This window comes from Lonchura striata, chromosome 2 (genome assembly GCF_050655825.1).
Source record: "Lonchura striata isolate lonStrDom1 chromosome 2, ASM5065582v1, whole genome shotgun sequence".
Taxonomy (NCBI): Eukaryota; Metazoa; Chordata; class Aves; order Passeriformes; family Estrildidae; genus Lonchura; species Lonchura striata.
Genome location: NC_140704.1, coordinates 145,024,708 through 145,051,724, shown reverse-complemented (window position 1 = coordinate 145,051,724; position 27,017 = coordinate 145,024,708). Strand labels below are relative to the sequence as shown.

General features: G+C 44.9%; 2 protein-coding genes and 1 long non-coding RNA gene across 7 annotated transcripts in view; 2 read left to right on the top strand and 1 right to left on the bottom strand.

Moving 5' to 3' along the window:
• Positions 1-1,368: 1,368 nt before the first annotated feature.
• LOC146768461 (uncharacterized) lies at positions 1,369-16,122 on the top strand. Its single transcript, XR_014953043.1, has 2 exons — positions 1,369-1,695; positions 4,358-16,122. It is a non-coding gene; the product is annotated as an uncharacterized LOC146768461 (long non-coding RNA).
• Positions 9,367-22,294, bottom strand: NTAQ1 (N-terminal glutamine amidase 1). Of its 3 annotated transcripts, none has more exons than XM_085572519.1 (6): positions 22,152-22,294; positions 21,408-21,577; positions 20,788-20,838; positions 18,628-18,776; positions 18,177-18,301; positions 9,367-9,653 (listed from the first exon to the last, which is right to left on the bottom strand). In XM_085572519.1, exons 2-6 carry the CDS (start codon positions 21,462-21,464, stop codon positions 9,520-9,522), a joined length of 516 nt encoding a protein of 171 aa, XP_085428645.1. In that variant the 5' UTR covers positions 21,465-21,577; positions 22,152-22,294; the 3' UTR covers positions 9,367-9,519. The 3 variants fall into 3 exon arrangements, with proteins under 3 accessions (XP_085428645.1, XP_021402251.1, XP_085428644.1); XM_021546576.4 differs by having other exon boundaries at positions 21,478-21,577; XM_085572518.1 differs by lacking the exon at positions 9,367-9,653 and adding an exon at positions 13,887-14,459 and having other exon boundaries at positions 21,478-21,577.
• ATAD2 (ATPase family AAA domain containing 2) overlaps positions 22,202-27,017 on the top strand; it is a 59,061-nt gene continuing 54,245 nt past the window's right edge. For 2 of the 3 annotated variants that reach the window (XM_021546575.4, XM_085572493.1), the window contains exons 1-2: positions 22,533-22,806; positions 26,678-26,817. In XM_021546575.4, coding sequence (XP_021402250.1) covers positions 22,600-22,806; positions 26,678-26,817 — 347 coding nt within the window. In that variant the 5' untranslated portion in view covers positions 22,533-22,599. Of the gene's footprint in view, positions 22,342-22,532; positions 22,807-26,677; positions 26,818-27,017 lie in introns of those variants that run through there. The other variant, XM_031504078.3, reaches the window with a different exon arrangement.

Genomic DNA, 27,017 nt, shown 5'->3' with positions numbered 1-27,017 from the left:
GCCTGGCCCTTGAGGAAGAGCCCAAAGGCTCATTGGCGCCAGGCTGCAGCACAAGGATGCTGCTGGGGCTGAGCACGCACAGGGTAAGGCTCCAGCTTTCAAAAACTGCTGTAATGAACCCAGAGCATGAATTAAGCCTGAACCAGTGTGGACAGCAGGTCTGCGGGGAAAGAGCTGGAAAGCGGAGGCCGAAGTGCTTTTTACCCACTTTTGCCCCCATTCCCTGTGAAATGGCCGCTGTTGTGATGCAAAACACACCGCGGTCTAAAGCGGTGCTGCAAGCATCTTCCAGAGCGCTCTGAGCGCTTTCCTGGCCCCCTCGTGTGCCCCCAGCGGTGAATTTCCAGGGTTTCTGAACCCTCCCGGGACCTGGAAGGCTGCAGAAGCACCCGGCTGCAAGCTCCGCTCCCGCGCTCCCCGGCCCTGCCCGCTCCTGCCCCGCGGCCGCCGCACGGACCCTTCTCGTCCTGCGCACAGCTTCGCTCCCCGGCTGCACCGCTTTGCTGGAGCCAAGGGTTTACGTTCCCGGACACGCTGTCAGCTGGCCAGAAACGTGAATATCCCTACAGCCGAGCAACAAAGCCTTCCCAAGGCTCCCCCGCGCCGCTCAGCCCAGGCTCTGCCGCTCCTGCCCTCTTGGGATCCCCCTGCCTTTGCTGGCTGCTGAGAGCATGGAGGAAAGGGATTAATTCTCTTCAAGACTATTTATTTGCTTAGTTTTAGCATGATTTCTTTTAATTTTGAAGGCACATGAACATGCTGCGTGCAAATCACTGGAATAATACTGTAGCTAATTTTATGGTGTCTTTAGCACCGTCCAAAGTGGGAACAAAAAAACAAACCAACCCAACCAACAAACAACTCTCCCGGCAATGGAGCAATCTAAATAAAGTTGTTTAAGCAATACAATATTTCCCTGTATAGCTGTCAATGTTTCCACTGCCAGTTTGTCTTCATAAAGGAACCAAGCTTTAGCACAGCTTATACCAGGAAAAAATAACATCTTTAAGTGTTTCCAAGGGGTATGGTGTAAGGGGAATTGTGGAAGTTAAAATCGCTAGAAGAGCTGTAGAATGTCGGCCTAAGGGTCTCAGAAAGGAAAGAGCCTTGATTTATCCAGATTTACTTGCCCTCACTTGTGCCAGGGAGGGAGGGAGTGGAGCAGGAGGCCTTGCAGCATTTGCACCAGACCAGGCAGCAGCAGCCAAGGTGTGCGTCCTCCTCAAGAAGAGCCAGCTGCTAATGGGAGTGGTGAGGAAATAATTCAGTGTTGCCCATTGCTAATGCCAAGGTAAGCTCGGGAGCCAACAGCCACTGCCAAATGTGCTGCTGTGGAAGGAGCTGTCTGTGCCTCTGTATCCGTGTGCCTGGGGAGGCCCACGGACACGTGCATGCAGATGGACACACACAGGAAAAGCTGCCTTTCACAAGTCTTACTCTGCAGGTCAATAGAAAAAGGAGGGTCAATAACTTTCTTGTCAGCAGCAGTTTTGCTTGAAGGAGAGACTCGAGGACATGCCTCATCCTGGGGTGGGGGCTGGGAGGGAGTTTCTGCATTAATAATTTTTCTCTTTTCTGTTTTTTTCTTTAGTGTCTTCTGCTTGATGTCAGTGTAACCTGCTTGACAGTCTACTGCTGCCAGAAATGGTGTTTGATTTACAGAAGAGGTGGAAAGCTAAATACAAGATGCTAGAGGTATTCCAAGGATCCTCATTTTGGTGTCTCTCCATGACCTGTCACCCCTGAGGTCTCCTGGCACTGGAGACTGATGGAGGAACCCCAAAGCTTCTCTTGCTGGCCAGGATGAGTAGGATCCTCTCTCAGGCATCTAGGAAGCCACTTTTACCTCCAGCCCTTCCTCAGGTTACCACATGAACTGCATGCACTGAGATCTTGCATCCCACTTAATATTTAATCCCTCTTTGCCCTCATTTTCTTAGTGGGCAGTGAAACCCTAGCTGTGTGCCCCAGCAGCATGGTATTTTATTACAGAAAACTCAAAAACAAGCTTCCACTTGTGAATCCAGCCATGCCATTGGCCGTAGCACTGGAGTTCCATGGATCACTCTCCCAATGGCATTAAGCAAGGAGCAGTTCTAACAGTATTTGGGAGCAGGCTCTTTTCCACTATGCAGGCCAGGCAGATGACCTTACTGTGAGACACAATGCCAGCTCAGAGGAGACCAAGTGTCAGTGAAGATGGTGACACCTCTTTTGGACCCCACACGTGTCCTTCTGTCACGTGTCAGGCTTCAGACATCCTCAGCACTGGGCAGTCTCCATGTGTGATTTTTTGGACTCCATGTGCTTAGCCAGGGCATTTCCTTTTTGAATGACCACAAATAATCCCCATTTCTAAGGATGTCTGTAAGCCCAGCAAGCATCCTTGCCAGCTTGGATGGGGGTCTGAGCAACCTGGTCTAGTGGAAGGTGTCCCTCCCACAGCAGGGGGTTGGAATTAGATGATTTAAGGTCCCTTCCAACCCAAACCATTCTAAGATTCTATGATCATGAGTGGGGTGGTAATGTCCTGCAGCCTCCACTGTCAGCATTGTCCCTGCAAGCAGTGGGCAGAGGGGACCCCATGGTCCCTAGCAAGGGCTGGGGACCTGCACACATGTGGCCAGGACCAGGCTGAGCCATTCCACAGCCCTGCATGTCCACAGCAGTAGGGCCACAGAGAACATTGGCAGAAAGGTTTCATCAGGCTCTGTGCCTTGGAAAGGGTGCCCCTGCTCACAGAGCCCTTGGCACCAGCTCAGAGGAGGCTGGGGCTTTGCCTCTGTGCATGGATCTGACCTCCATGCACCATGAGAGCATGGAAAGGCTGGCAAGCAGGAGATGCTGGGAATGTGAGTGGGTCTTCTTTGCTGGCAACAAAGTCCCTCACTTAGTCTTTCACATCTCAAAAGCACGTAATCTGGAGTGTTTTATTTAATAATTATCAAATAAGTTAAATAAGAATGACAATTAAGTAAACAATCTACCCTGCAAAGGGTCTCTGACAAGTATGGCAGGCAGGGCACTGCAAATCTCAGCCTACTGCTGGAAGCAAGGCAGGGGGAGCACCCTGCTGGTGTCACCAGCAAGGAGGACAGCTGGACCCCACAGCATTGGTTATTTTGCATCTCAGTACTGAGTGTATCGATCCCTGTTTACTTTATGGGAACTCCATGGACAATGTATTTGAAAACAACTCCTGGCTAGACACATACCATAGCATATTAAAAGGTATTTTTAGTACTTCTGGCAAAGCAGATTGAACTCTTTTAGCTGTACTAACACAACTCTATGGAGTTTGCTGGCAGCCCTGCATATTCGTATGGAGGTAGCAAGTCCTGGAGGTTACTTGATTAAATTGTTGCATTTCCTCCCTGAAAGACAAAAACACAAGTGCACAAAAATCCTGGTGGGATTCCTGACTTATAGTGGGCTGTATTTTCTTCCTAAGAGAGTGACTCTGCCCAAAAAAAGTTTGAATTGCCAAAGAAACAGCGTCACATAGCAAGGAAAAATTATTCTGAATGTCGCCTCCTCCATTTGTGATGGCTTTGTTTTTGTACTGGTATAAATATAACTGAAACCATTTCATACAGCAAAGTGCTCTGTGATGAGTACAGTATAAATAGTGGAACTGATTACGCTTGCTATAAACAAGGACTGGCAAGCCTTGCTTCACCCCAGCAGTTAGAACAGTGGAAGCAGTGGGAGCTTTACAGCTAAATGGTTAAAAACCACAGCAGAACATTTTCTCAGGATGGCTCCAAGCATGGAGCTGGTGCACTGCCATTTCAGCAGCCAGGCTGAGACAGGGGGAAGCACGCCACCACAATTGCATACTAAAAAGAAGGGAAGGCTGAGATAACTACCATCTTCTTACTGTGTAGGCTGTTTGAAAAAAAAATAACATATAATGATTCCTGCCTTATTGCAGTGTTTGGGTTCCAGATATAGCCTTGATGGGAAGGCTGGTATGATGCTGAACCAAGCAAAATGAGCATTTCCTGCTTTTAAGTAATATAATGTCAGGAATCCAGCTCACTGGAAACATCTTGCTCATCTTCCAGAGCAGGAAGCAGACATTCGTCACAAGTATCAGGTGAATAATATCACTTCAGCTGGACATTGTGAGTGGCAGTTCACATCCTTAATGCTTATTTTTATGACTATAAAATGAAGCTTGGTACACCTCATGCCTAGGAAGTGGCTTAGCTCGCTCAGAAACTCATGGACTTGCCAGAGGTCTTAGATAACTAAGAAAGATTTGTTTTAACTGCCCTCAGTATCCAAGGTATTTCCTACTGCAAGTATGAGGAAACATTGAGGATACTTAAACAACCATATTTGTTTATGTTAGGTCAAACTGAAGAGATTTTCCAGAACCACTACTGCAGCTCCATTTAACTTGCTGAAAGGCTGCATTTGTATAGAGTGCTTCACTTCTGACTCCATGATCATAAACGAAAAGAGGTGAGCTCCACAGGGAAATGTGCACCAACTTGGGCAGATGTCTCCAGACACTCCCTCCTTGGGTGTGCTTCATTAACCTCGGCCTCAACTGGGCCAAGTCCTGCATAAGGAAGAAGCCAGAAGGCAGAAGAAAATCACCAGCATTCTCTCCCTCAAATTTCTGAGAAGGTAATTACCTGAAGAGACACAGGTTTCACCTCGAGAGGAGATGAGATTCTGTAAGCCTGAGAATCCAAAGTGTCGTAGGAGGGCAAGCCCACCAAAGCTGGAGCCATCTGCTCTGCTGGGTGACATGTGAAGTGATGCTCTGCAGGTCCTCCCCTCCAGCAGTGTGGCTTATGCCAGGTGTGGGGCACAGCCACCACCAGGGTCAGGGACAGTGTGTCAGTAATGGTTCTGCAAGACACCCAGTGCAAGGTAACTGGCACTACTGAAGGGACATGGTGGTATTTTCACACCTCATTGCTTACTCCCAGTTTTCTCAAGTTATTTAGTCTACAACCCTTGTTTCCTAAAAAGGTAAGGGAAAAAATGTGAAAACTGAGAAAATTTGGATCAAACTCATTCTAAAAAGGAAAACATGACCAACCAGAGATGGCCATTTTATAGTAGAAGCTTGGAGAGCAATAGTGCTTCAGCGCATGCATGAGTATCTGGCTGGACAGTGAGGGTATGAGGAGAGAAGGCCACAGATGTCAAGAAGCCCTGACCAAGGCTCTCATCCTGGAATTTGATTCATACAAATGCACCCCCATTGCCCCTTTGCTTCCTGAATAACCCTGATCAGATTGCAGCATCCCCAACTATCTATATATAAACTGATAGAAAACCAATTGGTCTGACATCCTGAGCACAGCTCTGTTTTGGTAGAAACTGACTGCTGACCAGATCCCCCAAACTGGCACATGGTGTGATGATGCTGTCATAGAGCCCCTGGTATGCAGGATGGGCTTGCACTGACATTACAGGTTCAGGCAGTCGAGGGCAGTACCTCAGCCTTAAGCCACAGCCTTGCAGGATACAAATCACCTCTGCAATGCTGTCAGAAGGACTCATTTCTAACTGTGACAGCTACCAGCAGGGCTGAATGTGCAGGGAACCACTTCTGTCCGTGTCCCAACCTGCACATCCACTGAATGCTGACTGCTCTCTCTGCTGGCCAACCAAGAAATGGGATTTTCTCAGGACAGACCTGGTTGCATACAAGTTTGCAAAAATGCATGGACCAAACAAATGCATGCCAGACAAAAGTGTCTATTTTTCTAAAGCCACAAACAGCTGAATAAAAGACGTTATTTATCAAATAAACTATATTCCTAGATAAAAAGCAGCAGCATAGAAGAGAAAAAGGCAGGACAGATGTGGGTGTTCCATCTCATGCTGCAGCTTATTGCTGCAGTAGCCTGCTGGAGATGGGAAGAACCACTGTGAGATGGGATATGCCCCCATTATGAGGCTATCAGAGTCTCACCCTATGATGTCTAGAAATAAAAGGCTTGGAGAATTTCCAGTGATCGACAGAATACAGAAGTTGGAAGACCATCGGATTGTAACTAACCTGAGAGCAGGAGGGTTTCTCTTTGCTTTCTTCAATGCCTTACTCAACGATTGCCTAGTCCAAAAACCCACGACTTAGGGGCTCTAAGCTCATAAAAACTGTAATTACTGGACAATAGAAAGACATCACTATGGAAAAGAACAAAGTAAAGAAGGCTGAAAGGGAATGGGAAATCATTGTACTGAAAGTGCACAAGGAGCACATCTTTGTCCTGGACACAGAGGGAAAGCATCTGAGCACAGTAAAGATTAAAAGTCTCAAGGGCTACAGACAGTATGGAGTATAAGTGAGCACAGGCTGATCCTGTTGTGCCAGTGCACCCCAGACAACCACCCATCAATGCTTTCTTATCACTTCCCACCTCTCAGTGGCATGAGCCCAGTTCCCCTCCATCAAGGAGTGAGGCTGTCCCTCTGCACCACTTCAGCTGGGTGGCTACACTGGCCAGCCTGGAGCTGCACCTGAGGACCAGCAGTTGTGCTCTGCCATACAATGTACCCCACACATGTACCCATGACTGTGGTATGAACTTGTTTGAATCAGGTGTTTAAATACATCACTGGTCACAGAGCTGACAATTAGTGATGTCTGGCAATAAAGTTGCCTTCTTGCCATCAGATTTACAGTGGAAGTTCTTTGCTTATACTTCTGCAGGAACATGGCAAAGTGGCTCTCAACAAACTTTGCTTTTCTGTCTGCAACTTACTGTGGTGTTCAGTGGGGGAACAGCAGAGGTTAAATACAGCAAGTTCCACAAAATAGGCTTACCTGGAGAAAGGATCAAAAAGAGGAGGGAAGTCACTTAGTCCTTCTGATGGGACACTAGGACTAATCAGCACCAGAAAAGAGCTGGTTTCTCATAAATGCAGTGAAGTGAGTAGCTTATCTTTTTATTTTGGGCCCTAAATGAGCACTTGAAGTATTCCTGAATTCTTTCCTTCTGATACCATGCCCACCTGAAAGGTGATGAAATGCCCCCAGACTTGATGGGCTAGACAGACAACACCACACTACCACCATCTTCAGCACTGAATTAAATAATTCTCTGGCTTCTACTGATCCCTCTGGAACGACAACTTTTTACAAGAGCCACACAAAGGTGGCTAATTATAGAAAAGATATAATGACACACACCCAGCCAGACACATGTAAAATTAAGCACCTGTTCAGACTGATTACAGAGGAAAAGGATTAACTCTTCACATTGATTTTTTTTAAAACTTGCATATTCTGAATAATAGTTTTGACTATTCTTCTTAACAGTCTTGATGCTGAAACTAGATTAAACGAGGCAGACTCTTGTGTCTTGACCCCCACTAAAGGGAGTGTGTCACAGATTTCAGGCACCGGAAACCAGCTGAGGTTAAATCAAATGACATACTCAAGTAGGGACGGATGAGAACCTCATGTTCTGTAACAACTTAAAGGGCCTGTTGAGCAATGCACAGGAACTCTGTGTCTATGAGACTCAACCACTTGAAGGGTAAGAAATGCTTAACACAACCCATTTGTCTGAAACGTGGATCTTTACATTCTCACTTTTGCTCTGTCTAACGCAGTGCACGGGCAGCTACACGGAGCTGAGCAGGCAAACTGCTGCTGCTCTGTACTCTCACAACCAGCCTTAACATCACCTAGAACCAGTAAGTACCAACATCTTCATTCCCTCAGAGTGTGCCTGCTACATCAGCATCAAGCAGAAAGAGCTGCTGTTTCATCCAAACATGGATACATCAGACCTTTTACACAGGAGTATCTGGGTAAATCCAGCTGTCCCCTCTCGGGAGGGCTCGTGCACCAGCTTATCAGGAATCCTGAGCTTCCTATCAGTTTCTTCTGGTGATGCTGATTCAGAGTGACAGAAACTGCAGATCAACTGTCCCAACAAACAGCCTCCTAACTAGTCCATGCTGGCACTCAAGGAGTATGTGTAGTAGCAGCCTGTCTGCACAGGCAACCAACTGTGCTGCATCTGGCAATAGAAAGTTTAAGTTCCTATATTCAGCAGCCCTTATGATACAGAAAGAGATGTGTGGATGCAGTGAATCAATCCCACAGTTGTTCAGTTGGCTGTCTCTGCTGTTTATATACTGAGTAAATTCCCTAGAACTGATGAGAGATACAGTGATACCCTATGTATATAACAATTTAGCTATGTAACACATACAAGATCCTTACAAGTTTTGATATTTTTCTTTACTTACAAATAAAATGATCCCTTAATACTTAAAATCTTTACTATGCTTTTCTTCACAGGAATTAAATGTATCACAAATGTTTATTGTAGTCTCAGTCCCAGCAGGCTTCCAAGGCCTGACTGGCTAAAGCCCTGAGCAGCCTGGTCTGAGCTCATTTGAACAGGAGACTGGACCAGCAACTGCTTGACCCTTCTAACCCATGTTCTTCTACCAGTCTGTGAGTCCATTATGTGCTAGGGTATAAAGTAGAACAAAAATTAGGGTATAAAGTAGACCAAAATTCTTGGTCTAAAGCCAAGAATTAAAGACCTTATTTTAGCCTGTTTCTGCAATTCCATGTTTAGGGCGGTCTTCTAAGAAATGTGAGACTGCTCCAAATCCTCAGTCAGCATGATGGCTTTCCTGGGATGCCCTGGAGGGATGCAGCTTCGTATCACCTCTAAGGATATTCCACAGCAGAGAACCCTGAACGGGGAGGCTTTCTCACTCCCTTCCCCCCAGCCATATGGCCCTGCTGATTTTCTTACACCAGCAGGAGCAGCTGTCTGACCTCATGGCAGACCAGGTCAAGGAACCAAGAGGCAGAAAAAACACCTCAACAAAACTTCCTGCTTTATGTCAGAATTACCACAAGGCCAAACAAACACCAAGTGCAAGAAGATGGCAGTAGAGGAGAATGCACAGCCAGCATGAGAAGCAAAAATAGCAGCTGCATCTTCCAGGAACTGTCAGCACTAGAACATTTCATTGAAATGGCAGGATTTAATTCTCCCCTGCTACAGCACAGAAACCTGGATACTTACCTGGTTTTACATAGTGCATGGGAGTTCACAACTGAACTACTAAATCAATTTTCCCTTTACATTTCTGCTAAATAAGGACTAATCAGTAAAGCTAGTGGCGAAACTGAGATGCACTGTCTGTTTACATATAATTGACAGCAATCACAACATGAAGAAAACCATATCTCACTTTTAAAATGTGACAACATGTAGCAATTTAGGCTACAATATTCAGTATTTTATACACATATTTTTCCAAAAGCTTTTTTTGCAGCTCTTTTCAGTTTCAGCACAGTAGCTCGAAAAGCAATATGCTTATGATGGCATGTCTGCCTTTGATTTGACATTGACAACTAAGTGCATTCTTACATAATTAAAATAAAGGTTTTTATTCAGTTCATGATATTTCTGTCTGGATGTTCTATATTTCCAAATACCTATTCCATGTACAGAAAATGTAAACCATAAATACAATGTAAAAGCAGCAAAACAAGCCAGAACTTTGTTCACTTTACTGTCCTTCCAAGGAATAGCTGTAATCAGTCTGACTGCCAAATCGATGCACAAAGTCTGAAAGGGACAACACTGAGCCCCATCCCACTTCCGGATTCATACTGATGAAATCATCCAAGTTCATCTTGGAATCTAAAAAAAGAGACCGAAAAGGGAAAAATTTAAGTTCCTGATGCAGGTTCTGTAGCACAGATATACCTCTTTCAATAAAACATTCCAAACCCCTCTTCAGTAGTTCAGTTCACTCCAGCAAGATTCTGCAAATTGTAAGGTGGTACAGAAACATCTATTTCCAGTCTCTGAAATATTGCTTTTGTGCCCAGTCCCCTCTCTGCCCATGGCAATAATAACATTACAGGATCAGTAAGCATCCAGTAAGTCACTAGAAACTAGCATGTGTGGGTAAGATTTTTCCCTGCAACAGCAGGCTAGAAGGGTCGAGTAGTGTCAGAGAACTGCAGTGCAAATAACAAGTAACACAGGGAAGTGCAATGCAGTCTTCCTGCATTCACACAAATGGGTTGACTTAAAAGCAGGGGAGATATTAGTTACCCATTTAAGTCCTGAACCAAAGTCAAAGGAGTCAACTTTTGCACTGACCACAGAGAAACAGGCTCACAGCAGTAGTCGGAATTCAAGTTGCAGTGATTAGCCCCTTGACAAACCTGCAGTTTGTTACTCTCCAGATTACAGTATTTGTTTTCTCTCCAGCCCTGAACTTCTTCTTCTCTGAACATGGGCCCACTGCAGAGCCAGAATATGCAGAGGGCAAGAGATGTATGACCTAACCCAGTCCCCAGCCAAGAGGGATGCTCAGGTGATGAGGAGCACAAACTAGGCTGGGGGAAAATACTTATTTTTTTGTGAATACTGAATAACAGAATTAAGTCAGGGGGAAAAGTTTAACTGACACAGTTTCAAGACAAAAGTAACCATGACTGCTCTTTGTCAGGATTTAATCTGCTCTGCTCCCTGCAGGAGGGGTAGAAACCATTCTGTCCCATTCATGGATCCTAGAGAGCTCACTGGAAAAGCGCTGGTGTGCAGTTTTGGGTTTTGGTGCTATATACATCCGTTTTCCATAGCTGGCCAGGTACAAGCTTTGCTGACTCAGAACCATGCTGATCAGAGGTTCAGTTCTTATGGGCTTGTTGTTTTAACTCCTTACCTATGATGTGCACAATAATGTTTTTAAATGACCATTAAAAGAAAACTGTCTGAGAATGAGTTTAAGGAACAGAGTGGTAAAACCACTGTTACAGTTTTACTTTACAGATTTACTGTTAACAGCTCTTCCACTGTATTAAGTATTTACTTTACCAGAGATGACTCATGTGTGCATTTAAAGATTAAGAATCAAACAAGAGGAGACTCTAAGGAATAGATTATAAAATCCAAAGGATGGAATCTGCTCCAGCTGCAAAATGCTTGTGTAACTAGGCTTACCATTATGACAGTGTAAGCAAGAAAAGGAAGATGATATTCAGGAACCCCAGACCCAGGAGTACCAGGCATTATCCAGTCCCTGAAGGCCTCTGTTTGCATCATGTCTACACTATAGCACAGCTTTGTGATTTGCCTAATCCCAGGTCTCACCCCTTCTGAGGTCTGGCCCCTATATCTTTTCTTGTTAACCTGTTTGAACCCTGCATACAGAAAATCCTTATGTCCAGCCAAGCATGGGCCTACTGCTGAAGTGAGTCTGCCAGAACAGGGATCATTTCTGCCTATGTGGGAATTTAAAATAGCACAAGCTCAGCAATTTGCTGTCATAGCTCAAGAACAAATTAGCAGTGGGTAACCGCTCTTGCTTGCTGGTGGACTGTTAAGTCTGTTTTCCAGTTTCAAACTGTTATTTTTCCCCCAGATGCTTTTTCAAAATTGAGGTGATTCTTCATATATGTCAAGATTAAATAAATAAGTAATTCCCTGCTTTATGTACATTAAGCATACTAAAATAAGTCATAAAACTGTTCTGTGAATGATAAAGCAGTCCAAAGGAGATTGTTCTACTAGTTACAAACACAGCTGCTGTTCACAACTTGGAAGGTCCTGCCACAATGCCTGCAGGAAATGAAATACTCTCTAACATCGGAAGGATTGTGGCAGATTGTTTTACTAAAGCAAACAAGTCCATTCCTGTGCGGAGCGACGGCCTATGAACCTGTCGGTAGATGGCACTGGAGCAGCACGGGAGATACCCGTAGGGAAAAACTTAGTGAGACCTCTCCCGTTGTATTCGTGGAGTAACAGCCCCTCTATGCTGCTCCTTCCTCGTCGGCTCCATCTGAATGCCGTGCGTGTCGTGTTAGACCTTATTACAGTGTTACAAAACAGTTTGGCAAAAAATGCATGAGAATACCACAAAGTGCTCCTCCCGAAGCAGGTAAGAGTGACAAACATCAGAATTTATAAAAGATACACCTGGATGCTATGGCTGGCAAACCAAGATGATCTCTCCACAAAAGCATAGAGCATGTATCCTACATTTTTACAAGACCAGTAGAAGCAGAATTATTTTAAGATTTATATTACCCTTGCAGTCCTCATCAGGTGCTGTGACTGTTATACTAGCTTGCATTTGTGCAATACCTAGAACTCATCTTCCTCTTTGACCAAACTTTGTTACACCCCCCCCCCCCAAATGAGACGTATCTGTCCCGTTCTAGGATTCCTGCATAACTTTTTTTTTTTAATCAAGCCTGCCACTTTTACCCCAAGCAGGGATGAAATAAAAGGCCATTCACTATCTCAGGCATTGTTAGCCATGATACTTGTGGCTTCTCCCAACAGAAGTTAGAAAGCAGCGTTTAAGCCAAGCCTCAGCTTGGCTCACAGACCTTGGACTAACTCAGTGTAACAACAGCTGCCCAAAGGCTGCTGGAAGCAAGGAAGTCTGGAACAAAGCCTCCAAGATCAGTTCTGCTGATGCCTAAAACCTTGGGGGCAGCTAAAAGAAAGTTGGACTCTTCACAGACTTGTGTAGGTGTTTACAGCTCTCTTCAGATCCTCCTCCCTCGTCTGAGCAGGGAGATAAGTCAGAAGAACTCTTCCCACTCTCAGCTGGGGGGCTGCTGATCTCCACCCCTAAGATATAACTAACTGTGCAAACCATCCTGGTTGATCTCAATGTAAAACACAGCTCACCGCTTTAAATTATTTTTTATAGAAAGTGGTGTAATTTCAACAAGCCACTCTGGCAATTTAAATACTTTTTAGTTGTGTCTTTATTGTGTCTATCTGACTTGATTCATTACTTCCACAAAAGCTTATGAAGTAAGGATCTAACTTTACAGAATGGAATTTTATTCTCAAATGAGAGCAGCAGAAGGTTCCCACGAAGTGCAAAGGAGTTACCTGTATCCCTATCAGTGCCTTTTCACTTTCACTAGAATCCTGCTGCTACTTGAGAGGAGATACAGAAAGCAACTGCAGACATCTGCTGGGTCTCTGTCTAACAGATTTCCGGTTACATATATGTTTGATACACAGTTTCTTCAAAATTTCTCAGCTGTCCTATTTGAGCTCTTCAAAATAAAATTAAAAAAACCTACAAACACCCAAATAAAACCCCATCATTATTGGCTACCAGAGATTTTATTAATAATAAAAAGAATAAAAAGCTTTCATAAATCAATCCAGTAAGTGTCCTACTGAACACCTTGGGAGAACTAAAATTCAAACCAGTGCTTTTCAGTGTTAGAGCTGCTACTAACACTTTCACATAACCCACATGACCATCTGTTCAGAGTAATTTTGAAATGCACTGTGCAAGCTGTATTTTACACAGGCTTGCAGTAAGGAGGGCTGATCTCATCCTAAGTCATAAACTAAACAGAATAAGACCTCATTAATTTGTGGAATGAAGATTTAAAAGAAAACCCAAGGTTGGGCTCACCAGTTCTAGAATAAAGAATCTGTTGACCAAATCTCATTTTTTTATTATTTGAACAAAATACCCTATTTTCTTTCAACAGGAGGTCACTGGCAAACAAGAGGGACCAGGGGAATGCTCTGCAGCTCAGGTATGTTTATTCTAGCAGAGCAGCTTTGAGGACAGGATAGGGTGAGTTAGGTTGGCCAGCCTCCTGGCATTCGTGGCAGCAGAGAAGAGAGGCCAGAGCAACACCAGTAAAAGACACAGAGGCCTAATTCTGGAAAACAGCTACAGCAGAGCCAGATCCAAGAGCCTAATGCTAGCATGCAAGTTCTGAGGAGATACTGAGGAGTCTGAGAGGGCATTATTTTTATTGTTGTTTTATTGGTTGGACTGGAGTTGTTTGTCTTTCAGGAAAAAAGCTTTTAAAAATCACCTTGTGCCAGCTTCATTTTTTTTTGGCATAGACTAGAATTTATGACTCCATGTAAGCTTATTTTTGATTATTTATTTTGCAAACCCATGAGCAGGACAAATACAGTTTAAGATTTATTCCCTTTGAGTTACTATTAGGAGAAAAATGCCTAATTTGTTAATGATCAAGATTGTTCAATTCAATTCCAAAAGGTTTTGGTATCAGGGGAGGATTGTAGGGCTGGCTCCTCTAGAAGCTTCCCCAATGTCCAACAGAGCCAGTGCCAGCCAACTCCAGGATGGATGCTGGCAAAGGCTGAACCCATCAGCAATTGTTGCAGTACCTCTTCCCTTAAGAAATTTAAGAAAAGCTATTCCGCAGAAGTAATTGTGGCCAGAGAGGAGTGAGATTATGTGAGAGAAACAACTCTGCAGACACTAAGGTCAGTGAAGAAAAAGGGTCAGGAGGTGCTCCAGGCACCAGAGCAGGTATTCCCCTGCAGCCTGTGGTGAAGATCATGGTGAGGCAGCTGTGCCCTGCAGCCCATGGAGGAGCCTCAGGCTGGAGCAGGTGGCTGCCTGAAAGGAGGCTGTGACCTCTACAGGAAGCTCATGCTGGAGCAGGCAGCTGGCAGGGACCTGCAGACCTGGGGAGAGAGGAGCCACGCTGGATCAAGTTTGGTGGCAGGACTTGTGACCCCATAGGGTGTGGGATTCATTAACATCAGAGGGTTTTGGGCACGTTGCAAAAGGCAGGCCTTGGAGACAGCAAGATGGCGATTTAGAGCTAAGCAGTAGCTATAAGATTCGTCAGCAGAAAAATTATACAAGAAGTAGAAAGAAAGGACAAACAGGACAATAGTATCTGTATTAATGCTTGGGTATAATAACTCCCTAAAAGTTGCAAAACAGTGTATCTAGTGAGATATTAAGAAGTTCTAAGCTTAATAATGGAGCTCTGTGTATTGTATCTTAAGGTTTACAAATAAGTATTGTATTTGAAATAAGCAAGCATTGTTTTAACCAAAGGTATGTGTATTTATAGTGATTAGATAGAACTACTGTCAATATGCTTTTGCTTTGTGTGAGTGGTCAAAAAGCTTTTAAAGTAAGTTGTAACATTAAGTTCTTGATCTGCTGCCTAAGATGTGAGCTGCTGACATCTTCCCACTGTCATAACCATGTAATGAGAATGATGCTAAAAAATAAACAGCTCGAGACGCATTCCACAGCAGTCCTGTCCCATTTGTGATTTGTACACAGCCCCTGGGCAACAATAGTAGGGGATCCATGCAGGAGCAGCCTGTTCCTGAAGGACTGCATCCTGTGGAAAGGGAGTCACACTGGAGCAGCTCATGAAGATCTGCAGCAACTTTGGTGGGCACCTGGCATCCAGGTAGGGTCAAACTGCCACAAACATCAAAGAAGACATATAACAGAAGGAATATATAACCTTCTGTTATACAGAAAGAATATAAAACCTTGCATCTTCTCAAAAGCTTAGGAACAGAAGGAATACAAAACCTTGCATCTTCTCAAAAGCTTAGGAACAGAAGGAATACAAAACCTTGCATCTTCTCAAAAGCTTAGGAATTTGGCTACTCTAAATGAAAGGGAAAAAAACAACCAAAAACCAAAACAACCTACTCTAATAGAAATGTGCCTCACAAATAAATTGGTATTAAAACAGTATGGGGTCAGTTCTGTCAGCCACTATATTACAGTCACCTGTAACACGAAATATACAAGCCATTTAATCTTATGCAAACACAAATCAACATGGAAAGCAGAATGTTCTATCTAAGTGAAACGGCAGGGAGAAAACAGTTATCTGCAATGGAATTTGGCATGGACATGAACATTAGTGCCCCAGGCTCTTTAATGATAACAAAAGGTCTGCCACCCAGTTTTACATCAAGTTAAAAATAAGGCAGCTTTACGCCCAATAAAACTGTGCTGAGACATTAGGCAGACTCCTCGCAGACTCACAGCACTGTGCACATCGAAGCAGGCATCATTACAAAGTATCTCAAGTGAATACAAAAGGAAGACAAAAAGTAAAGCTGGAGGAACTGGTACTAAATGAACACTTGAACTAGACATCCTAGATCTGAGACTATCTAGTCCTGTTCTGACTCAGACCTTTAAGCTCCCTGGTGAATGACTTTTCACCTTCAGTGGGTGCAGGGTAACAAGTTTCTTTCAGCCAATTGACCAGGAGACCACAGCACATCAGCACAGTGCTGCAATACTGTGCCCATCTGGAGCTCGTTAGCAAAAAACAAACAAACAAACAACAAAAAAAAACAACCAAACAAAACAAAACAAAAAAAAAAAAAAAAAAAAAAAACAAAAAAACAAACCAACCAAACAAACAAAAAAAACAAACGAACAAAAAAAACCACCCCAAATATCCCCAAAACATGGACATACTGGAGTAGGCCCAGAAGAGGAAAATCAAGTTGTTTGGTGCAGGACAACATTTCTTCAAGGAGAGGCTCAGAGAACTGGGTCTCTTCAGTCTTAAAAAGAGAAGATGAAGGGGAGACATTATTACTGCCTACATCTACCTGATCAGAGGTAGGACAATGAAGCCAGAGTCTTCTTGGAAGAGCCTGGCAACAGGACAAGAAATTAAAAAAGCAAGTTGGAACACTGGAAATTCAGATTATATATTGGGATTCTTTATTCATTGTTTGTTTACCATGAGAGTGGTCAAACATTGGGACACTGTCCAGAAAGGTGGTAGAATCAACATCCCTGGAGGTGTTCAAGACCAGACTGGACAGAGCCCTGCGGAATACCTGTTTCAGGCAGACGTTGGACTGGATGGACCTATGGACATTTCATTCAGCATGGCAAGGTACAGAGCAAAGAATGAAAGCATAAGAGGAAGTAAGAGCTACATATCCTCCACTATCTGCCAGCATCACTAAGAATCTGGAGGATGGCAGAGACCTGTGGTTGCTGCTCACCAAGGAGGTAAAACTCAGCCAGACACAACAAACAAACAAAACCAAACCAAACAAAAAAACCACAAGGAAAACAAAAGGGGAGAGTTACATGGTTTGCAGCTATGGAGTCATGTACCCAATCTAGACATACATATACACATCTGCAATTGTTTGAATCATTATGTAACTTACTACCCACAAGTAATGGTTTTTACTCTTTTGGATTTGAATAGAATTTTTTGCTTTCCCGGTCTGACCTCATCTATATTCCTCATACTTTCATTAGCTCTCAGCTATCAAACAACAAGGTTTCCACAGACAAAGAAGTTCTCGGCACCTATCACCTATGAGGCTCCAGCTAACAGAGAACCATTCACTGTAGTTCAGAAATCCTACACTCCCTAAAACACCTTTAGAAAACACCTAAAGCCTCATAACAAAGACTACACCTGTGTTCCTGCTCACTGTCATAATTCACTTCTACTCTCATGTGAAACACCAACCTTCCTTAGAAGCTAAAGCAAAGACTGAGAATTTCCCAGCAACTTAAAACCACTTGGAATAAAGACAGAACCATGCTTCTTCGACCCTCCCTTCTCTAACATAAACATGTAAAAGTACTGCCTTATTAAAATTCAGCAAAACCAAATATGCAGAGCAGTAACATGAAAACTCTTTCAAGCTTTTTCAAGGCAAAATGTCACCATGCTTTCCTTGGAAGAAAATGAGAGAACAAACAAACACACACATGACAAATGTTACTCAGCTTGCAAAACAGATTATTAGAGTAAGCTGAAATGCTGTGTGAGAAGAATGCTTTAAGCAGCTCTACAGAATAGATGGCAAGTCTGCCCCTCTCTCTGCCTGGCCCAAAGGCTATCAGCTAGGCTACCACTTACACGAGGTTTAAGGCTTAGGGAAAAACTTGACAACTTGCCAGTGACTTAAAACATCCTGGGGTCCATCCATCTGGTACAGAAACCTCAAACACTTCATGCAGGCAAACCCACCACACTGAAAACTTCCTCCTGCCAACACTACTTTGCCAGAATGGGATCTGTGTGCTAGAATGTGGTATAATCACTATGTGAAAATTTTTGTGATCCCTAAGCAAGTAATTTGGCCTGTCTGCTTCAGTTCCCTGCTGTAACAAGAGAACAGTATTACTTACCTCTCACTCTCTGCTCAGTTTATGAATATCAGTAACAAATGTTTGATACTAGTAAATGCCAGAAGGCATGTTGGACTACATGTTCAAAAAAGAGAGTACCAAATGCTTCACAGCCCTATTTTTTCCCATCTGAAGTAATAAGCTGGCTGGACAAATGTTATAGAAGTTGTTTATTTCCCATGTGCATCCTAGACTACTTCATTCAGCACTGTAAACAGGAAGGAGTTCTGGGAGCTCACCTGCAGTTTCAATGCAAGGGTATGGAGGAGGAGGTTTTTGCCATTTCCCATTTGCATCCTTCATATGAGATCTGTCTGAAGCAAATGTCTTCAAGTACAAATCTGCTCGAATCATTCTGATTTTTCTAAAAACAAAATGCAAAATTGTATTAAAAGATGCATGCACACAATACTGCACTAATCACTCAGAATAAGAGCACTTTCCTCTCATCAAGGAGCACTAATGTTATTAAATACACAAACCAGGAGCATTGAGCCAAGTTGTTAACATGAAGCTACAGTAGAAAAGGGCTTTTGATGACTAAGGCAAAGAGCTTTAGAAAAGTAACACAATGCATTTATTTTACTGGAGTATAGTAAAGAACCCTCTGTCACTATGCATACACAAAGAGAACTTAAACTTTGATTTCATGAAATAACATCCATAGTTCTTTATATTTCATGTCATCACCTGTGAAATTCTGGATGAAGGCTGTCATCCAACCTAAAGGCCTCCACACTGTACACATCAAAAGGACATGGAAACGGCAACACTGTGTCAAGATCATAAATGAAGTTCTGCTCCCCACTGGAAAGATGAAGTAGAATAACATGGTAGTCCTGGGAAGAAGGGGAATTGCCATTAGTTCAACAGCAGTTAATAAGAAACTGGCAAAGAGAGTGGAAAAAAAAAAAGGATTCCTAAAAGCATAACTTCCCATCCATTTTTTAAAGCCTGCTTGCTGTCCTTGAATATTAAGCCTGTAACATTTCTGGCAGCAGGAGAGAGATTTCCTAATGTCTATCTTGCCCATTTAGTCTTCCAGAAACCTTGCTATTCTTCCCATTCCTTTGCAGCCTCCTTTGCTTTAAGCCAAAACAGCAAACTAAAGTATACCCTACTCCTAAGAAAACAGAAAATCTCTCTCATGTTCCGCACCAAATCACAAAGTTGTTTGGTTAAACATTTTTTATTAGACCCAGTCATAAATAAACTCACAAGATAAAATGATAGATTAACATTAAAGTTACCTAGTGATCTCTTCTAGTAAGAGATTTTGTACCCGTTGCAGTAACACGGTCTGTGAATTTGAGTGTCGAGTGTTCAGCTGCCAGAAGCACCTGAAAAACCAGCACACCACTGAAAAACCAGCGAACAGCTCGCATCAGGAGGACCACAGGGGTAAGACATTTTTTCCCAGCTTCAAGAGCTGCTACAGGAAATTATCTGTGGGTACTACATCACTTTTTCAATGCAACTATTTTATCAAGACTTTTAGGTTATTCAGTGCAGTTTTGACTTCTTAACTTGTAAGAAATACAGGTGGAGATTTGAGGACACTGCAGTTACATTATAGGTCAGGTATGTGCACTGCCATTTTCCAAAATTAAATTGAAGGTAGCCCCTAACAACTTACTTTACATTTAATCCACTCACAAAAAGGGTTGAGCACTGTCTTTTGACACTCTCAATATTAAAACCACAAAGAAATTTAAATTAAAAAGATTTGGGCAATCTGCTTCACCAGACCAGTATATATATACACAACTGTATTCAACAATATTTAGAATAACCCATTAGAGAGTATAAGAAAAATTAGTTTACAAGTTTTACACAACCTATCATTCATTGAAATGTCAAAGTTAAAAGACCTTTGAATGCTTGAATTTTTACGAGAAATCCACATTCTGCCATGGTGTTTCCTGACTCTGCTATTCCCTTTTAGGTCTTCTCTGTAGCACTTGGATCTCTTTTTAAACCAAATCGTTTTTGTTTTTTTTTTGGTACTGGAAAGCTACCAATATTTTGGAAGAAAGTGAATGATTCAGAAATCAGAAAACTTCACAAGTTTGCAGATTACTCTGCAGAACTTCAGAAACAGAAATTGCCACAAGAAATAGTTTTTTCTGTACCAGATAACTGAAAGGACTATATAAGGATACCAAGGATACCAAGGAATTCTGCATCAGCAATTACTGAACTACATTGACTGATCAAATGACACTTCAAAGCCACTGTTTATGGGTCAGTTTCACTGCTGACACCTAAAAACACATATAACTTACACTCTTCTATCATCTGGCAGGCCTACATAAATATGTTCATCCATCTACTTCTTACAAGTAGAGTCATCTACCTACAATACCACAGAGCTGGCAGCCTCAATACCCAGATAATAATTTACACAAATCTATTATGCATTCTTACTATAATTAAGATCTGTCACCTATAGGTTTTACTGATTGTCCTGCTATTAATTTATGAAGGAGGGTGCAAAGGAGCACCAGATTTAGGCTATTTATAAATCTGTTGTAAAATAATTATAAATATTAGTACAAAACAATGCTATGTGTGAAGTTGGAAGGGACTTAAGGACATCAACCTGCTGCTCAATGACACTCTCCTAAAGCAAACTGCCCAGGACTGTGTCTGGATAGCTTCTAAAAATATCCAAGCATGGAGACTCCACAACCCCTCTGAGCATCCTGCTCCAATGCTCCATCACCCTCGGAGTAGAAAGTGTTCCTTTATGTTCAGATGGAACAGATTGTTCCATGCCCATGTGTGATCCTGCAGCTATCAACTACAGAGACACACACTCAAAATTTTTGAGAGTAATGAATGTCTTACCCAGACAACAGGCTCATCTCCATGTCCAGATTTCTGCTTCCAGAGTGGAATCTGAAAGTTATAAATGAACCTGAAGTGAATAAAATCTTTCAGATTAATACAGATTCCTTTCAGGCAAACTGGCTAGTTCTTTGCTAAGCTATCAATTTCTTCAGCTTACATTTGTATTGCAGTAAGAAATTTTTTCTAGTTTCTCTCTCAGGAGCATGAAGTTGGAGATACTATTCTGGACCACATTAAAAAGAAGTGTGATGGAATCACCATCCCTGGAAACATCCAAAAGACTTGAGGATATAGTTTAGTGATGAACACAGCAGTGCTAGATTAACAGTTGGACTTGATGGTCTTAGCCAACCTTATGGTTATTAATGGTTCTATGATTTTATAAAGATAACTATTCTCCTATATTGACAGATTACAAACAGAATTACTCCCACAGCTCACAGGGTCACCATGCCTCATTCTACTGCCCTGAATGCAGTGCATAATTAAAAGATCTCAGGCGGTGTGGTTGGCACACCTCCGAGGCAAAGTGAGCTACAAAACAGGTTTGGGGTGTATCTCACCTACAGGCTGGGCTAAAGGCTCACTTCCCAACACTGGGCTGGGACCATTCTCACCTGCACCGGGCTGCGGTCGGAAGGCCCGGGCTTTTCCCTAGCTGGCTCTGATCGCATCCCCTTGACTCACCATCCTCTTATCATTGGATATGAAAACAGCATAAAATTCTTCTAAAGGGTACCGATCCTGACTCCTGATGTAGTCACAAAGCTTCCAAACGTTTTCTTCGCTGCAAAACACAATAACCGGTCGTTGATTTTGTTTTCCTCCAACTGCATTTTTCGTGCCGAGAAACGAGCCCTGAGCGTGCTCAGCCCAGAGCCGCGCCGCTCCCGCCGGCGGCCCGGGCTGTCCCGGCGCCCCGGGCTGTCCCGGCGGCCCGGGCTGTCCCGGCGCCCCGGGCTGTCCCGGCGGCCCGGGCTGTCCCGGCGCCCCGGGCTGTCCCGGCGGCCCGGGCTGTCCCGGCGCCCCGGGCTGTCCCGGCGGCCCGGGCTGTCCCGGCGCCCCGGGCTGTCCCGGCGGCCCGGGCTGTGCCGGCGCCCCGGGCTGACCCGGCGCCCCGGGCTGTCCCGGCGGCCCGGGCTGTCCCGCGCCCCGGGCTGACCCGGCGCCCCGGGCTGTCCCGGCGGCCCGGGCTGTGCCGGCGCCCCGGGCTGACCCGGCGCCCCGGGCTGACCCGGCGCCCCGGGCTGTCCCGGCGGCCCGGGCTGTGCCGGCGCCCCGGGCTGACCCGGCGCCCCGGGCTGTCCCGCGCCCCGCGGCCGTGCGAGGGGCACCGGCTCAGCCGCCCCCGCCTCCCTTACCAGTAGCAGCTGCTGTAGGTGCAGGCGGGGCGGGGCGGCACCGCCGCCTCATAACCAGCCTCGGGCCGCGCCATGGCTGCTCTGAGCGGGGCTGAGGGCGAAGCAGGAAGCGCTGGGCCCGGTGGAGGCAGCCGCTACGCCATTCCCGAGAAAACCGCAGCCATCCCGGCTGGGCGCGGGCACTTCGCAGGTACAGCCGGAGGGGCGGCCGGCGGCGCAGGGACCCTCGGGCGGGGCGGAGCGGAGTGGGACGAGCCGGGCCAGCCCCGCCCCGCGCCGCAGCGCTCCGAGTTTTGGGCGCCAAACGCGCGGCCGCAGTGCGCCGCGTGCCCTTCCGCCGCGCGGGCGGGAGCGGCGCCGCAGGCGGAGCGGGCGGGAGGGAGCGCGGCGGAGGGATCCGGGCGGCGCGCGCGGCGGCGGGCGCGGGGCGCGTCCCGTTCCCCCCGCCATGGTGGTGCTGCGGAGCAGCGCTGCCTGCCCGCCCCGCATGGCTGCCCGCGACAGCCGCTGTCGCCGGCCCCCCTTCGACCTCCTGGAGTCCAGCTCCGAGTTCATTTCGCTGGAGCCCCCGGCGCTCAGAAGCCACCGCGTATGGACGCGCTCCGGGTCCGCCAGGGCCGCGGTGTCCAGGGGCGCCCGGAGGGCCGAGGAGGCCGTGAGTGCGGGGGGGGTGGGGTGAGCGCGGCCTGGCGGGCGGCGCTGCGCTGGGCCCGGCCGGGCGGAGGGGAGGAGCGGAGAAAGCGCTGCGGAGTGGTGTTCCCTGGAGGAGAAAGGGGAGAACCGAGTGTTTGGGGCAGGCGGCTGCGGCTGGGGGTGCGTGAAGAAGCAGCCGGCCCGCCCGCCGTTCCCGGCCGCCCCGCGGCTAAAAGGGGCTCGGCACTAGCCCTGGTGCGGGGGCTGTGGCAGCGTGCTGAGAGCCGGTCTTTGGCAATACTAACCTGCATCGCCTCTGGTTTGGTGTGTTGTATGCCATTCCCCATCCCCGTTTATTTTGGTGCAATTCCTATCTGAAAAAGTTACCTTGAGAAGATCTTAGAAAGCTCTTTGCATCGGTTGCGGTAATGCTTTTAGAGCGCTCTCTGTTTAGATGACAGAAATGCATCAAAGCCAGCGCGACACGAAATACATGGGACCTCTGAGTGCGTTCCGCTTGGCCCGAAGGGCCTGCTAAATACTCCTTAGTCAATTGTATCCAAATAGTGCTTTGTATGCTCTAAAAAAGAAAATGTTTAGAAATCGGGGCTCATCTGTACTTAATTAAAGCGCATAACCTAAACCAGTGAAAATGTTACTTGAGCTTTCTTGATTATCTTATTGATAATCTTTCTTGATAATCTTGATCTGCCCTACTAGAAGATGGTAAAGGATAGATATCAAGTGGCCTGTGCATCTCAGCATTGCAACTGTAATAACTGAATCATTTCACTTTCCATTGTTTTTAATATAGCTTTCAAAAAACTAAAACTTTGCTATTTCCAAGTCAGGCTCTACTCTGCAGGCTGTCCTGCATTTCTGTGACAAATAAAGGCAGACCTGATCCAACTCAGAAGTGGTCTGCTCTTCAGGGGAGCCCTACTTTGGAGTGATGCTTCTCAAAGACTCTGTTTCCTTCCAGCAGAAGTCTTTCATGAGTCTCAGTTGTATGAATTAATTTTATATTTTTACATTTTGTGCCATTTTATTCAAGACTACTGAACTAAAAAGGAAAAAAGTCCTTGCAGTGGTGGGTTTTTTTACCCCCCCCCCCCTTACAAAGAGTCATGGGATCTTCTTAAAGATCACAGCTTTGTTTTTGCAGTCTCCACTAGAAATGTTTGTCAGGAGCTCGTTCAGCCTTTGCACAGGAGGGAAGGCTGTGCAGCATTAGGCAGATAACACTGCTGGCATGTCATCAAGACAGGAATGAGGAAATTAAAGTTATGCCTGAAACCAAAGCAGAATCATAGTTATGAAACTGGTTGCAAGGTTGTTTTTTGGGTTTTTTCCTTCCTTTTTGTCAACCTTTCCTGTGCTTTGAAGTGAAGTCATCACCCCATTTATAGGATGCTGGGCTCTGTTGTGGGTCTGTGTATAAATAATGTAGAAGTGCTCCAAGAGAGATCATGAGAACTGGTGCTAGCTTCATGTTCAAGTCCTGATGCCTCTTTCGTGTCTTGATGTGCAAGGACATGGTAGTGGCAGCTTTTGGGGTTCTTTTCTGATATCAGCATATTGTCTATGTTTAGTTATACAGCTCATTTCATCCCTGGGCAGTAAGAAGCATACAACAGGAGATCTAAGGTTATCAAACATCTGCTGGTTTTATTCTCTTCCAGGCTTCCAGTCCCAGAAAGTTTCATGAGTGAGTCTCCCAGTGACATCCAAAGTGGCTACTACCCCTTTGGAAGCCCTGTTTCTCCAGGTCTATAACCCTACTTGGAGGTTTATAATTCCCAAAGCTGAACAAGTTTGTTCTTGTGAACTATATTTGAGTTCCCTTTTTGTCTGGGCATTCTTACCTGTATCAGAAACAATGTGATCAGCAGGACCAGGACAGTGATTCCTGTACTCAGCAATGGTGAGGCCACACCTTGAATCCGGTGTCTAGTTCTGACCTCTCAAGACAAGAAAGACATTGAGGTGTTAGAATGTATCCTGAGAAAGACAAGAGCTGAGAAAGGTCTAGAAAGTAATGAGGAGCAGATGAGAGGTGGGGGTATTTAACCTGGAGGCATGGAGACTCAGGGAAGACCTTATCACCCTCTACAACTACCTGAAAGGAGGTTGTGGGTGATCAATCTCTTCTCTCAGGTAACCTGTGGCAGACCAAGAGGACATAGCCTCTGGCTGCACCAGGAAAGGTTCCGGTTGGACATAAGGAAGAAATTTAACACAAAAAGGGTGGTTGAGTCTTGGAACAGGCTGCGGAGGGAAAGGCATCACCACCCCTGGAAGTGTTCAAGGAGTAACTGGATGTGGCACTGTGTGCTGTGGGATCCCCTTGGGGCCTGTAGAAGTGTGGGTGTCCAAGTGGTGTAGCAGGTCACTGACTGTTTCCTCCTGGATTGTGGCAGCTTCCTTCTGCTCTCTGTCCCTGTCTGGGTATCATGAGGACTGCTGGTCTTACTGTTGAAGACTGAGGCAAAGTACTTCTGCCTTTTCCTTATCCATTCATCCATTGCCATATGCCATTGCCTGTGCATCAAGTGAAGGATGGAGATTCTCTTTAGTCTTCCTTTTCTTGCTGATTTATTTGTACAAATGTTTTGTGTTGTCTTTTACAGCAGTAGTTAGATTAAATTGTGTTTGGGCTGTGGCCCTTGTAATTTTCTCCCTGCATAACCTTTCAACATCTTTGTGGTCCTTCTTCACTCATCATCTCCATCAGTCAGTGGAATTATCTCTTGGTAATATTAGTGTGAAGAAGTAGAATAGTCCAGTCTGTTTTCTGCCCTTTTTAGTGTGAGATTTAGTTTGGCATACTCACAATGAGACCTTGGGTTGTAAATGGAACAAGCTGCTTCCCATGGTCATCGCAGCTTTCCTCACATAGTAAAAGTCGATAGCATCCTCCTTGCAGAAACATCAATGTGAACAAGATGAACATCCATGAAGAACTATATGCTGAGTTCCCTTTGGTTTTCTGTGGATAAATGCTACCCTCTGCAAGGAAGTATTTTTATATCCCTCTGAATGCCATTATAAATGGAACAGAGACAGGAGGAAAACTCTTCCAAAAAGATCTTAATCCCAGTACTAGGAATTTTTTTTGTTGGATTAAAGCTATAGAAATCTAGCAGAAATGAACCCCCTTAGGTTCCAGCTGCTCCTCAGAGATCAGAAGAGCTGGGGGCAGCTGGGCCTAAGCTGTGATTATAGCCCATTGGACACTGGCTGCCTGGCCGAGTTCAGTAGGCACTTGCAGGATCCAGATTTGCAAATAGGGCAGGTAATTGAAGTGACAGGAAAGCAGATTCTGAATTGCTGGTGGTAAATGCACCAGCTACAGAGTGTTAAAATATGCTGTTACAGAAGGAATAGTTACAGAGATCTATTAGCAGTAGATATAAGTGAATATTCCCAGGTCTGTTCCAAGACAGTTGGGAAGCACAAAGCTCACCTGAAAGTGTCCCTTCAGGGATAAGGAGTGACACAGTCCATCAGCTGATCCAAAGCAAGCAGAGGGACTTTCCTCTCTCTCTTTTGCTTATTTGGTTGGTTGTTGTTGTTTTGGGGTTTTTTTGCCCCAAACCCCTCCTTTTGTAGTGTAATTTTTGGCCCTTCCCAAGGGGTGGAACAACTGCATGTTATAGGTGAGATTTTGGTTACTGGGATCACTGAACCAATTTTGAAATCAAAGATTTTGGGTCTTTTCTTGGAAATGTGGTGTGGTTTTTTTCATCAGAGCTACTTCTTGGTGCAGAAGTAGTTCGAGGCTTCCCTGCCATTAGTTGGCAACTCTCTTGAATCATGAGTGTAACAGACTAACCTTGATGGAATTAGGCAATAGGTGCTTCAGATAAATACATGCTTCATTCTTTTCCTAGAAATTTTCCTCTGGCAACACTGAATGTTTCAATGGACACTCTTCAAGATCGATGAGAAAAAGCATGCTGCACTCTTCAGACTCTAGCTTTGACAAAAGCATGGAAATATTAAGTGAAAATGTCAATCGACACTTTTCAAGGTATTGTATTTCTCAGTGTTCAATCTCTATTTATAAAGTCATAGAATGAAAAGCAAAAGTGAAAGCATGCACAGTGAGTCACATCATGATAAATCTACACCTAAAAACCCACAAGGGAATAAGAATATGTTAATGTGTCAGTGTCTTAGGACTAGAAACACTCTTCATAGTAAAAGTGTTCTGCTTCTATAAAAGGCGTG